Raw genomic sequence first — 14,311 nt, forward strand, 5'->3', positions numbered from 1 at the left:
AGAATGCCCTAGGAACTCGTTAGCACTGCTTTTCACCCACAACACCGATGGACAAACAGAGATGTTGAGGCCCAATTTGATTAGTTAAGTGTTGATGATGCCTTAAGAAAAATTAATCTCATTGTTTATTTAATTGTGTGCCTCTTAAGTTTTAATCTTATAGCTCAAGAGCTCTAATTGTCAAAGAAGATTGCACAAGGCTGATCAAAGATGAAGAATGTCATAGATTGAGTCATGGTGTTATAATAGATCATTAAATTTGGTTTATCGTCTAAGTACAAAAAAAAACAGTGTAGTCCACTGTAACTTAAGAAGACTCGTCTTTGAAATAAACATTTCGAAAATATTTTAACTCTTGAAAATGACTTTCCAAACTTTCAACAAACCTTATACACTTCAGGAAAAAAAAAAAAAAACTGGTTTGCTCATTTAAATTGAGAACGAAGCTTTTGATTTCTTTGCAAAAGAGTTTGCTTTCACAAAAAGACACTTCCCAAAAATGGGTTATTTACTTTTACATATTTGGCAATGTTTAAGGTTCCTATGAATACCACAAAATAAGCTCTTTATGGAACAAAAACTTAACCTATATTTGTTAGAATGTAAACAACAAGATTACTTGGAGAAGTAACCTATATTTGTTAGGAGTATGTGTTCTGAAATTCCAGGGGTCTTGAGAACGACATTTGCCCTTGATCGAGTTTCATATAATAGTTATCATGCTAGTATTGGAATGACTCATTTTGAGGCTTTGTATGGGAGAAACTGTAGATCTCCAATATGTATGAGTTATATTGATGAGTCGAGGGTCATTGGACCAGATCTGATTAAGGAAACCACGTATAAAGTGAATAACATATAAGGGAAAATGAGAACTGTTCAAAGTTGTCAAAAGAGTTGAGCTAACCTTAAAGACGACAAGTTGAATTTCAAGTAGGTGATTCAAATTACCTAAGGTATCACCAACGAAAAGGGTTTAGTAGATTCCAGAAATAGAGGAGATTGAGTCTAAGATATACATTTGAGATAGTGGAGTGAGTTGGAAATGTTGCATGTAGACTATCCCTTCCAATAACTTTCTAGAATCCATGCGACATTTTTCATGTGTCACTCTTAAGAAAGTATATCTCCGACCCTAGCCATGTCATTAACTTACCTCTGGTGCAAGTTAGGGAGGACCTAATCTACGAAGAGAAATCGATTCAAATTTTAGATCACAATGAAAAGGCTATTTGAAACAAGGTTATTCCACTAGTAAGGGTTTTGTGGTCACATCACAATGACACAGAAGCAACTTGGGAAACAGAACAAGAAATGCGAAGCCAATATCCTTATTTGTTCCAATAAGGTAACAATTCAAGTTTCGAGGACGACACTCATTTTAAGGGGGGAAGAGTGTGATACCCCGAATAAAATTATATTATTTAATAGATTTAAGTAAATTATTCATTGAAAGGGGAAAGAATTTTTATCAATGTGGAGTCGAGAGAGTACATAAAATAAAATGGATCCCACCCGGAGGGAGATATTGACCCAATAAAATTCAAAAGGCATAATAACTTAGTATAAGTAAGACCTTAGAATAAGAATAAAATAGTTCGGTTGGAGTCCGACTGAATTATAACTTTACCCGTAGAATTTTTACTAGACCTATCTCAAAGAAAATAACGATCTTACAATTTTTACATCATTTAATGAAATTAAGCACATGGCAAAATTGTTTGAGGAAAATGTTTAATAATATGTTATGGTGGCAAAGGTCTCACGTGTTAAGCTATGTAGTAGCATGGCAATTGTTACATTTTACATGGTGAGGAAGATCACCACGTATGAATTAGCTAGGCTAACAAACCGACATTGCAAAACTATAAATAGGCAATGGTATAAGCTCATTTGACACACATTTGGGCCCGAGATAAGAAATGAAGATCATTACTAGTTAGTTCATAGTCAATATGGTAGCTAAGGTTCGGTAAGGGAATACATGTATAAGGTATATTTCCTACCCCTTCATCTTAAATTAATGTAATGAGTAAGTATGTTATCGTCATAATTACTTAATTGATATTATAATATACGTGAATTATTGTTTGTGTGATAAAATTATGTTATACTTGTATAATTTACGTAATGTGATTTACGTGAGATAGGACTGTGGTACTGGATATGTTAAGGATTGACGTTATAATGCTCATATGGTAATGTTAATGTTATGATACTGTTATTAAGATGTACATTTGGCCAATGTATCATCCGGGGACATTATTATTGGAAGGAACCGGACCACATTATTAATTGATCCCGTGTACATGGACGTGAGCTCTGAAGTGGGCTCGACAGGGGCTCGGTAACTGGCTCCGCCCCGTTATATCCGGACAAAAAGAAAGAAAAAGAGAAAAAAAAAAAGAGAGAATAAGGGGAAAAGAGGAAAAGATTATTATCCTGTGTACACGGAGGAGAGCATAGCCTAAGGGAGTCTCGGCTCCGTAATGTGGCCATATTCAATAATAATGGCCTGAATTATATTAATTTGAGTTGGAGGTTATGGGAAATATACTCAACCTGTGGTTGGTTGACCCTTTATTTTATTAATCTTTTTCAGGTACAGGAAACAGGGAAGGGCATGAGTGAGGTTGACGCAAGGAAATGGAATAAGAATAATGTATCATAATAATATAATCTTATCAATAAGATTGTTACTAGATATTTGGTTGTACTGAAAAATAATATAAGCCTTGTATTTCTCTGTATAGGGAAATACGACGGTAACGCTCTGTAACTTCCGCTGCTATTAATAAAATATACCATTTTGTACTCCTGTTGTTTACGGGGCGTTACAATAAGTGGAGTAATGTGACGATTTAGGAGGTTGTCTAGGCCACTTTGCTATCACCTTGGGATAAGGTGAGAGTGGCCATCTCTTGCTTGGTGATATAAGAAGGGTGGAGTTGGAATGAGTCGGAGTTGGAGGTATGTTGTGTCTTTGTATGAGGGACTTATAAGGAGGAAGTGTGAGGGAAGAGCGAGTGTCAAAACTTTGAGTCTAGATTTTCATTTAATTGGTGGATTATTTATGAGGGAGACATAAGATGGATGTGGTAAGAGAAGAGTGATCATTGACCCCTATACTCGTCTATAGACTTGCCCAAGTGCCTTCCTTGAGTTTTACTCGGGAAGAGCAAAAGTCTAAGTGTGGGGGAGTTTGATAGAGTCAAAAGTGTCGAGTCAATAAGGCCTTATTAGGCCTAGTTTGGTTTTACTTAAGGGTCTTTTGTCGGAATAATGAACTAGTCTTCCCGTCCCATTGGTTGTTATGTTTAACGTGTTTTAATGCATATGGAGCATGGTTTTGAGAAGAAAGTTCGAAATCCCGAGCAAGTGCCTCTAACAACACCCCGAAACAAGCAATCAAGTGAAGACGGGCTCCAAGCGAGCTATCATAGAAGTTGTCATTCCTTGGCGAACGAGCATGAAGGCCAAAATGGTGAAATAAGCTTTACAAGATGAAGAATTTGGAGCGGAGATCAGTCCAGGACGCAACCTGCGTCTGTTGATGCAGCCTACGCTATTTGACGTTGGCCTGCGGTGGATGACGTAGTCTGCGTTCTCCTCAGCCTTCGAGAGTTGATCATCCATCTTAAACTATTTCTTGGAAGCCCAAATCAGGTTTAACCTAGAGGGGAGTGAAGTCATATATATAGTTCATGGTTTGAAGACCTAGTGAAAGAGATCATTATTGAATAATCACAAACTTTCATGTTAAGGAAGAACTTGGTATTTTGGAGAAAAGTTGTAATCTTTGGCTTGATTTTGATGTCAATATTTCCATTAATCTTAGATTCATCTATGGTTATGGAAGGCTAGACCTTTTGCTTAGTGTAATTTGGTAGACACTACTTTCCTTTAGCTTTGCTGTAAGAATCTCTCACTCTTTCCTCAATAATTATTGCATATTCTTTGAAATTCTTGTTTATGTTGGATTTTATTGTGTTAGGAATGATTAGCCTAGCATGCTAATCATCTTACTATTGCAATCCTTGTAGCAAGTTTTCATCTTTATGAATTTGGTTTAAAATTTGTATCTTTGTGAGTGGAATTTGCATGTTGATCATTGGTTTAGTTGGATTAAGCCTCCTAAAGGATTAATCTTGACTTCTTTTGTTTGGAATTGATCTTAATGCTCTTATGTGCAAGCCTTCTTGTGGTTTTAAATTGGGTGATCATATAGGTCGGATTAACTACTCTAGCTTAGGAGCAAGTAATCACCATCTTATAAAAGTTGTTGAGTAATTGTTGAGGAGAGAAAAAAGAGGATCTTTGTGCTTAGGAAGTAGTTGTTGAACCACTTACATCAAGTTTCTCCCTTATAGTGATTCTTGCATACTAGTTGTTTGTTGAATTGTCTCAATAGAAAAGTCTCCACTTTTACTCTTTTTCATGTTTGTTTCCAACCAAATGCTTTCTTCATTTATGTTTCCTACAAGTTGAACATTGTGAATACCCATTGTTTGTCAATAGTTTACAATTTGAGTCTTAGTTAAAGGTCCTTCCCTTGGGTTCGACCCAGCTTGCCATTTTACTACCTCATTGTTAGTAGTTAGTAGAGTCTAGTTAGGTCTATAAATTGTTAATTATTTGATAGTTAATTCTAGTATTAACGATAACCGGTATTTCTCTACCAGACTACTTTTGAGATTGATGATGGCAAATCAAGTTAATCTCATTGTTTATTTAATTAATTATATGCTTCTTAAGTTTTAGTCTTATATAGTAGCTCGGAAGCTCTATTAATTCATCAATCAAGGTTCGCCAAATATGATTAAGAAAAAAGATTGTCATTGTTGTACTCTAACTTTGGAACTATCCGTGTACGTATGAAGCTAGTCTTACTACCTTAAGTTGTACTCGTAAGTCGTAACTTGGGAACCATGCGTTGTAGTGCGTAATATATTGGATATATTAAGGGTGGTTGACACTCCGTCGACCTCCAATAGCAAATGATAAACTTGGATAACGATAGGATCACGAATCATTTTCCTTAAAGAGTATTTCGACCCTTACATTTGCCTTGGGTTGCACTAAATCTCTTGTAGGATAAGACTCTCGATTCCCTCTCGTTCTAGGCAAATAGAATCGAGAGAATACAAATGAAGTTTGTAATTTGTTTGTTCTTTAAAAGTCGGAAATTCTGATCTTTTTCTCATCATTTTCAATCATGCATTAACATGTATTTATACATGTTCTGTATGCATACCCTAAAGGAAATAATCGGTTATTTCCAAGAGTTACCTTTTGGGACAAGTATGATAATATAATTTATCCAAAAGTCTACTTGACTTTGACCAAATCCCGACTACACTTAAATGAAACCGGTGGTTCACTTAAATCACCAACATTCCTCCCCCATTTAAGTGTAATCTTTGATTCATTTACAACAAATAAAACAAAACTCATACATAAAATGAAAATGTCACGAAGATTGAATTTCCACCTTAGTGAACTACACATTCTGCATTCGAGTATCAGGGTGTCTTTAAGGATTGAACTCGTCAAGTCATTTGAATACATGAAGATAGAACACATACAAGTTCAAGATAACTCTATAAGTTTATTACCGACACTATTTTACATGGCCTAGTGTCCAAGCCTGAGCTTTAAGAAGCGGCCACACTTCACACTCATATAGGTGGACTCTTTTAATCGTGCCCTGCAAAGAACTTTTTCAAAAGATCCATTAAAAAGATTAACTTCACCCTAACTTATCATGCAAGTCGGAGCACATATTTTCGGGACAATATAAACAATGTGCTCCAATCTTAGATAATAGGCTTTCCACATTTAATTCTCCCTCTAATGTCATATTAGAGGGGAATTGGGTGTCCTACCACCAAAGATTTAAATAGACTTTCAACATCCCGATAACTACTTATAAACCAAGTCCCTAACTGATCCTTTTTACAAAGTGATCAACTAGACATTGAGATCTCACAAATTAAAACCACCGATAACCACCCATTTTTGATCGGTTTTATATCACGTTATAATAACGTCCCGGTGCGGCCGTCACCATAATTCACTATCAAAACATGGATCAACTTGGTTTCATTCATAAATAAAACTCGTAGATAAATTTCTTTAACCAATTAGCCTCTTTATCGACTATAGCTAATACTAAGAATTCATACTCCAATGTCGACGTCGTAATGCAAATTAGCTTCTTGGAAACATATATACTAATGGTTCCTTCCCCAAAAAATAATACATGTACACCACTCTTGTAGAAAATAACCTTCTATCAAGATAATATCATTTGCATACAACCATTCTTCTAAACCAAAGAAATCCGACATAGTACAAATCATTAATCATGATGGCTTACTTTTATACTTTCACACTTGTCCTAATTCTTGCCAAACATGAGTACCATTCTTGCTCAATCTTATGAATTGCTTAAACAATTACCATGTGAATACTTGAGATATGACTCCGCTTTTACCATATTGAATATAAGCGTCATACTCGACCCATGGGAATACTTACGAGAGAATAATTGTCAAATTCTCACCTCGATCCTAACAACAATGATCAAAGAACAAAGCGTCTTGCTTGTGACGGGCTAATCCCGTCATAAGCTGAAGACCTCTCACAAAAAGGGAGAGGGGACAAGGTGGGGCACCCCTCATATGCTTCTCCACTCACCTCTCATGGGTATTTTGTAAGAGGAAACGGTATCCGTCACAAGCTTGTGACGGATATCGCCGTCTTCAATGAGATTTTGTGATCAAAGAATAACCAAGATAATATTTACCTCCCCATGTATTTCATAGAATAACATGATGACAAAACCCCCTTTTAAAATGAATTTGTCTTTAGTCTAAGACAAAGATAAACTTGTCATTAACATACAACAAATGACCACTCTATTACTAGACTTGTCAATAGTTGTACACTCACCTCTTATATGGCAAAACCACCATTACTTATTTGCCAGTACTTATCCATGGCAAAAAAACACAATTACAACAAATTTGCAATCATCCCATAATCTCAAGATAAAACTCTATCGAATCCCTTGCACAAACTTTGACAAATTTTGTCCCACTGCAACATACCACAGACGTACTCCCATGAAACTACCGCAAAATCAGTAACGTTCATAGATAAAATTCTATCGAATCCCTTGCACAAACTTTTACAAAATACTCCCTCCGTCCCGGTCATTTGTTGTCCTTTCATTTTGGCACAAAGACCAAGAAATCCAATAAAAATACCAATATACCCTTCAGTCTTCTTTTCCAGCGGGGGAAACAAGTGGAGTATTAGAAAAAAGTGGGGACCAGCTGTAAAGCCTGTAATCACCTAATAGGAATTTTCCCACCAAACTCAAGCGGGAAACATTTTAAGCACGGGAAATTTTCCCTCCAAAGTCTAATTTTAAGCACGGGAAATTTTCCCACCAATCTTAAATTAGATTTCAAACTGCACTTAACAATCCAAATCACATTACACAGAAAACAAAATTTAGGGAAATTCAAATCCCACCAAAATTTACAAAGCAAAATTACAAACATTTCTTCCTTAGAAAAAATTATTGTAGAAACATTTAAAGATAAAAAAAAGATCCATTAGCAAAATCAGTAATTCAGTATGTCTTCATCATCTTCATCAAACTTGATTTCAGTCTCCACACCAATTTCCAACGATGATTCATCACCAGCGACAATTGATCACCATCACCCACAAACTTCATTCCAGCCTCCCGATGCCTCAATCCCGATCTCTGAAACAATTCAAAATCAAAATTTATCAGAAACCTTCTTAGGGCTACTCCTAAGAGTTGAGCACCAAAATTTACAAGCACCCAATAACAATATATCAACACAAGCACAAGGAGCACATCAATTCAGAATGACTAATGTACAGCGAAGGCTAATTGCACAAATCATGCTCATCAACTATACAAATGGTAAGCTTAAATATGGTTTGTTGAAGAGATTAATGAATGAGTACAAACTTTCCAAAACTACCATAGGTAAATATTGGAAGCAAGTGCATGAGCAAATCAAAGCAGGGAAACTTGTGAATGTGGACAGAAATTACAAAGGGAGTAAAAAGAGGGTTATCATTGATTTGGAAATGGTAAGACACATTCCTTTACATAAGCGAACTAGTGTTAGAAGTCTTGCATGTGCCATGAACCTTCATCCCTCTACAGTTCATAGATTAGTCCAAAAAGGGAAAATTCGCAGCCATTCTAGTGCTTTGAAACCATCGCTAACTGAGAAAAACATGAAGGAAAGAATGCAATGGGTCTTAGACAAGATAAGTTGGTCGAGTTTGCATGACAATATGACTTTTCTGGACATGTATTATGTGGTTCATATAGATGAGAAATGGTTCTTCATGACTAGATGTTCACAGAAATACTACCTCTTGCCAGACGAAATGGAGCCACAAAGAACATGTAAGTCGAAAAGATTTATCACCAAAATTATGTTCATGGGAGCAGTGGCAAGACCAGTAATTTCGAAAGATGGGACTGTACTCTTCGATGGAAAAATAGGAATTTTTCCTTTTAGTGTTATAGTTCCAGCAAAAAGAGCAAGTAAAAACAGGGTTAGAGGAACACTTGAACAGAAACCTATTGAAAGGATCAACAAAACAGTAATCAAACAATGCATTTTGCAAAAAGTTTTGCCAGCGATAAAGTCAAAGTTTCATGATAAAAAGGGTAGAAAGATTTTTATTCAGCAGGATAACGCAAAACCCCATATATCAACAAGAGATCCAGATTTTGTGGCAGCTGCGACAGCAGATGGGTGGGACATTGAGTTAATTTGTCAACCTCCAAACAGCCCTGATTTAAATGTCCTAGACCTAGGTCATTTTAGAACAATCCAAACCATTCAGCATGAAAAAGCACCGAAAACAGTGTGTCAACTTGTAAATGCAGTTATTAAGTCATATGAGGAAATTAAACCAGAAACATTGAATCGCACATGGTTATCCCTTCAATATTGTATGGATGAAATACTAAGGGTGAAAGGAAACAATTGCTACAAGCTCCCTCATGTGGGGAAATTAAGGTTACAAAGGCTGAATTTGTTACCGCAATGTGTGCAACCAACACCAATGTATGTGGCACAGGCTTTACAACTCGTAGGCCAGTCATCTAATGCACATAATCAGAATGCAGAGTCATCAAATGCACAAAGGCAGGATTCTCAAAATCAGCCATCACACAATCCATAATACAAGGTGTACCTACGGAATAACAACAAGAAGCATAACTCAAACATTAGATTGAATTTTTATCAAACCCAGAAATTTGGAAAAATACAATAGCATAAAAACACCACTTTTGACACAACCCCAAAAAATTCTTCAACTTTGACAATAAAAACACCAATTTTGACAGGAACTCCACAAATTCTCCAACTTTAACAACAAAAACACCAATTTTGACCCAACAAATTCTTCAACTTCGACAATAAAAACATCAAATTTTGACAATAACCTAATAAAGACGTTAAATTTAACCACAAAAACACAAATTCATGAGATAAAGCAGCAACTTTTATATCGACGAGATATTACCTTGGCACATACTCGTATGAAATATAGCCCGTCTAAGAAGCTTCATTATCTTGAAATTTCAAACCCTAAAAAGATGAACGACTTTTTTAGGAAAAATCAATTGAATCGAGTAATTTCACAATCAACTATCAGAAGGAAAAATCAACTGAATCGATTAAAGGGTACCTGTGATAACAACATAGGATCGTTGTTGCTTGAATCCTTGATCGATGAAGAGTAGCAGAACAAAATGAGAGACGATTTTGGGGAATCAATCAATTGAGAAATAGAGAGAGAAAATGAAATTAGGGTTCATCGTAAAATGAGGGAGGCAGGAATGATTTGGGGATTTAGGTTTTTTTTTTTTTTTTAGAGAAACGATTTAGGTTTAATTTGATAACATGAACTAGTTGGCAATTGGGCTGGGCAACAAATGTTTTATTGTCAGTGATGAAATAAGAAAGGGTATTATAGTCAATTAACACTTAAAAATCATCCTAAAATAGAAAGGACAACAAATGACTGAGACACCTAAAAAAGGAAAAGGACAACAAATGACCGGGACGGAGGGAGTATCAAACATCTATCACCCTAATCAAAACACATGATAACCATTTAACACACCCTATATTTAACAAAATTATCAATGACAATGAACCAACGTCAAAAATTAGTGAAAAGGAAAATTGTGGGTACCGAAAACAACTTGCACCCCTATGACCATTGTATATTATTCAACAATCAGAGGAACCAAATGGATTGTTTGATTCTAGTAAAGAATCAAGAAACGTCATACAGAGTAGACAATTATATAACATATCGGCATCATTATATAATAAACACTTATTATCTGGTCGGTTGCTTCATAACTGACAGCATCTTATCATTAAACGGAAGAACACATTATTATTTTCCATACTTGGTTTCAACAACCAGACCCCATTTCCTATTTCACTACCGCTTGCTTTATAAACATGGAAGTACTCACGTACCGATCCCATCGTCATCAAAATGAAAATACTCTTTAAGAATGTTGGATATATTCAGGGTGGTTGATCCTCCGTCGACCGCCAATAGCAAATGATAAACTTGGATACCGATAGAATCACGAATCGTTTTCCTTAAAGAGTATTTCGACCCTTACATTTGTCTTGGGTTGTACGAAATCTAGGATAAGACTATCGATTCCCTCTCGTTCTAGACAAATAGAATCGAGAGAATACAAATGAAGTTTGTAATTTGTTTGTTCTTTAAAAATCGGAAATTCTGATCTTTTTCTCATCATTTTCAATCATGCATTAACATGTATTTATACATGTTCTGTATGCATACCCTAAAGAAAATAATCCGTTATTTCCAAGAGATACCTTTTGGGACAAGTATGATAATATAACTTATCCAAAAGTCTACTTAACTTTGACCAAATCCCGACTACACTTAAATGAAACCGGTGATTCACTTAAATCACCAACATAATTAATAGAATGACAACTTTTTAGGGAGTATTATATATATGGATTGCTAATTAATATGTGTAATGAAAATTATCGTCATAACGGAGTATTATATATAGAGATCATTCATTATTAATTTGTATTTTCTTATCTACGAGAGGAGAAATTCTACCGTCCTTCCGGAGGACGGTACTTCTCACACACAACCATTATAATATTCCATTTGGGTGGATTGTGTTTGTGTGTGAGGAGTACCGTCCCCCGGAAGTAATTGTTTAAAAAAAAAAACGTCTTGACGATGTATGCGCTTCGATGATTGTATACTTAAAGATCAACTTGAAAAGTTATAGGGTAATTTACCTGATTAGCTCAATACATTAACAAGAACAAAAGAGTATAATTCATCTACATACAAACCGTAATATACTCTTAAAGTTTTCAACAATTCCAAATTTCCAACCTTAAAAATAACATATAACAAATTAAAAGAAATACAATTCTTTAATTAAAAACAAAAACGGAGCAAACTTGAAGGTTACGTAACCGGCTTATTAGCTTTCGCCAAGTTAAAACGACAAAGGGGGCAATGAGGCTTTTTCTTCAACCACCTGTAAATACAATGATCATGAAATACATGTTTGCATGGCGTGCATGTCACCGTTGCTTCCTCTTCTTCCACAGCCATGTCTACCAAACAAATCGCGCAACATTTATCCTCCTCGTCTTTAAAATCCATGTCTTTCGCCATTACCTTCTTTAAATTCGCCCTAATCGCCAACTCTTTCGAAAGCACCACTCCAAGATTAATCGTGACGTTTAGAGCCGTTGGTCGAGGGTTCGATTCTATGTAGGATGTGAGCTTATTCACCACTTCATGCCTGAATTTGTCATCAACATGTAGCCCATGTAGGCCAACTCCTAGGGCACATACGATGATGTTCGAATTAGCACGGTTCTTGATGTTTCCAAAGGATACCCGTGGAGTTCGACCTAGTATTACTCGTCGAATATCTTTTATCACCTCGGGATTTGATAATATTATCTGGCGACGGATTTGTATCACCTCGAAACCAACAGAGAAATTATTAGGGTTGCTCGACTGCCTATCGGCCGGATCATTGCTTTCTTTGATTGTAATCTCTACGTCAGGAGGAAGTTCTATGTGTCGTAGATTCGACATTATTATGATATATATACGCAAGAAGATATAAAAAGGTTGAATTATAACTTAGTGTATGTATGTAGAATGATTTTTGATCGAGTATTGAAGGTGTATGATGAGGCTTTTTATACTGTTTTGTTTCTTAATCCGATATGAAATAGGACTATGTGCTATAACAGTATAACTTGCTTTCCAATTCCGTCAAGCAAAAGTTTCCATGAATAATTCCGTCAAAAAAAAAAAACATTCTATAATTCCATAGTATTAATACGCTAAAGGAAGGTGGTAATTAAGCTCCTTAACTTTGTTCAATTGTGAAATTAGGCCCCATAAGTTTTATTTGGAGCAATCAAGCCCTTTAAGTTTCACCAAAAGTGAAATTCAACCCAATTTACTTAATTTTCAGCAAATTCTTATATTAAAATCACTTTTAATACAATTTATCAAATATAAAATATTTTGTTTTATAATTTTAGAACTTTTATATTTATATTAAATATTGAGTATTTTTTTTTTGAATTTCATAGTATATAGACAATTTATTATATATGTACAAATACTATATATGTATGTAAAAGTGTTCTTTAATGATTTAATAAATTATGTAGAAATTAGTAAAGTTACAATTAGTAATTAATAAATTGTTTAATACTAATTTAAAATGTTTTTAATTAAAATTATTGTGAAAATTAAGAACATGGGTTGAATTTCATTTTTGGTGAAATTTAAGGGGTTTGATTGCTCCAAATGAAATTTATGGGGCTTAATTTCACAATTGAACAAAGTTAAGGGGCTTAATTACCAATTTCGCGTACCGTAAAGTTGTTTCTGTATTACTCCCTCTGTCCCCGGTCATTTGTTATCCTAATTTTTTTTGGGGTATCTCATTCAATTGTTGTCCTTTCTATTTTAGGATTGTATTTGATGAACAATTTCTTTTCATCTTTCACACTCAACTTGATCTACTTGTCATTTTATAATTGGCTCACGTGCCAAAACCAAAGGACAACAATTGATCGGGATGAAGGGAGTAATAGTTAAAGGAAAATGAGATAGTAACACCGGGTGGTACCGAAACTCGGTAACACCCATGGTATTTCAGTAAATTAGTAGCATTTTTAGTTCATTTTAAATATTTTGAAATTTGAATATTTTAGTAAGTAAAGGGTAGTTTCGTAAAAAAAAACTGCAAATATCAACACCATACTTCTTCTGAATTAATTGGAGAAAAGGGAAAAAATTAATATATAAAAACCCTAGTTTTCAAATCACACTTGGGGTTAATTTTTACTCGTAATTTATTGCATTTAGACTGGATTATATCACAAACAAATTTAAAATATTTTTCCTAATCTAGACAAAACATAGCCTTCGTAATGAAAAATTTTGAGAAAAAAATGCAAATACGTGACTCTTAACATTAAAAAAGCCTAGAAACTAGTTATATACTCCGTATATAGATAGAATCGTTATCTTCATGACAATACGCCATACAAGTATACAACAATCACATAATCTGCAAGTATCAAGGTATTGAGCTATTACTTAAGCAATTAAAGTTGCTTGGATGGTTGGATCCTTGCGCGTGTATCATGTTAATCGGGTTTAAATCGAGTTATTTAAGATTGGGTCGATATCAAGTCAGTCAAACTACGGTCAACTATAAGTCAATTTTGGCTTGTTCAAGTTTATTATCAATATCATTTATTTGGTAGAGTTCCTTTAATTGATGTTTGAGTGAAAAACTAGTGGTATGGCATTAAAAAATTGAGTATTAAAATCTTTACATACTAGTCGAATCGAATAATAATAATATTGAATTAAACTTTATTATGAAAAATGAATTATAGATTTAAACAACGAACAATACAAGTTTGTTAAGAAAAATACAAAGCCCAACCGCCGTCAACAGTAATCTTGACCAATCTCTCCGAACCAGACGAGACCGGTGTCATCATCACGCAGTCCACTACTTCCTCATTCTCGTCGCAATCCCTTTCAAAGTAGTAATTAAGTTTATACTGAATCCGGTCATACCAAACACGACTTGGATTCTCTTGGATGAGCTGGGTGTGTTTTCGGTGCACGAGCTCCTTGAGCTGGTCCACCACAAGCTCTG

General features: G+C 34.9%; 1 protein-coding gene and 1 long non-coding RNA gene across 2 annotated transcripts; one reads left to right on the forward strand and one right to left on the reverse strand.

Moving 5' to 3' along the window:
• The first annotated feature begins 7,647 nt into the window (after nucleotides 1–7,647).
• Nucleotides 7,648–9,176, forward strand: LOC141651206 (uncharacterized). The gene is made up of 2 exons (XM_074458927.1): nucleotides 7,648–8,931; nucleotides 9,039–9,176. The coding sequence occupies exons 1-2, from the start codon at nucleotides 7,648–7,650 to the stop codon at nucleotides 9,174–9,176; spliced, it is 1,422 nt and encodes a 473-aa protein (XP_074315028.1).
• Nucleotides 9,177–9,219: 43 nt separating this feature from the next.
• On the reverse strand, nucleotides 9,220–9,961 carry LOC141652140 (uncharacterized). Its single transcript, XR_012546986.1, has 3 exons — nucleotides 9,763–9,961; nucleotides 9,598–9,662; nucleotides 9,220–9,264 (listed from the first exon to the last, which is right to left on the reverse strand). It is a non-coding gene; the product is annotated as an uncharacterized LOC141652140 (long non-coding RNA).
• Between the last annotated feature and the right edge of the window lie 4,350 nt (nucleotides 9,962–14,311).

The sequence above is a fragment of the Silene latifolia genome, chromosome 4 (assembly GCF_048544455.1).
Source record: "Silene latifolia isolate original U9 population chromosome 4, ASM4854445v1, whole genome shotgun sequence".
NCBI lineage: Eukaryota > Viridiplantae > Streptophyta > Magnoliopsida > Caryophyllales > Caryophyllaceae > Silene > Silene latifolia.

Excerpts from the sequence above, each read along its gene's own strand:
- LOC141651206 (XM_074458927.1), top strand. The coding sequence starts at position 7,648 with ATGTCTTCATCATCTTCATCAAACTTGATTTCAGTCTCCACACCAATT. Across the intron at positions 8,932-9,038 it reads ATGAAAAAGCACCGAAAACA|GGTGAAAGGAAACAATTGCT; the intron begins GTGTGTCAACTT and ends TGAAATACTAAG.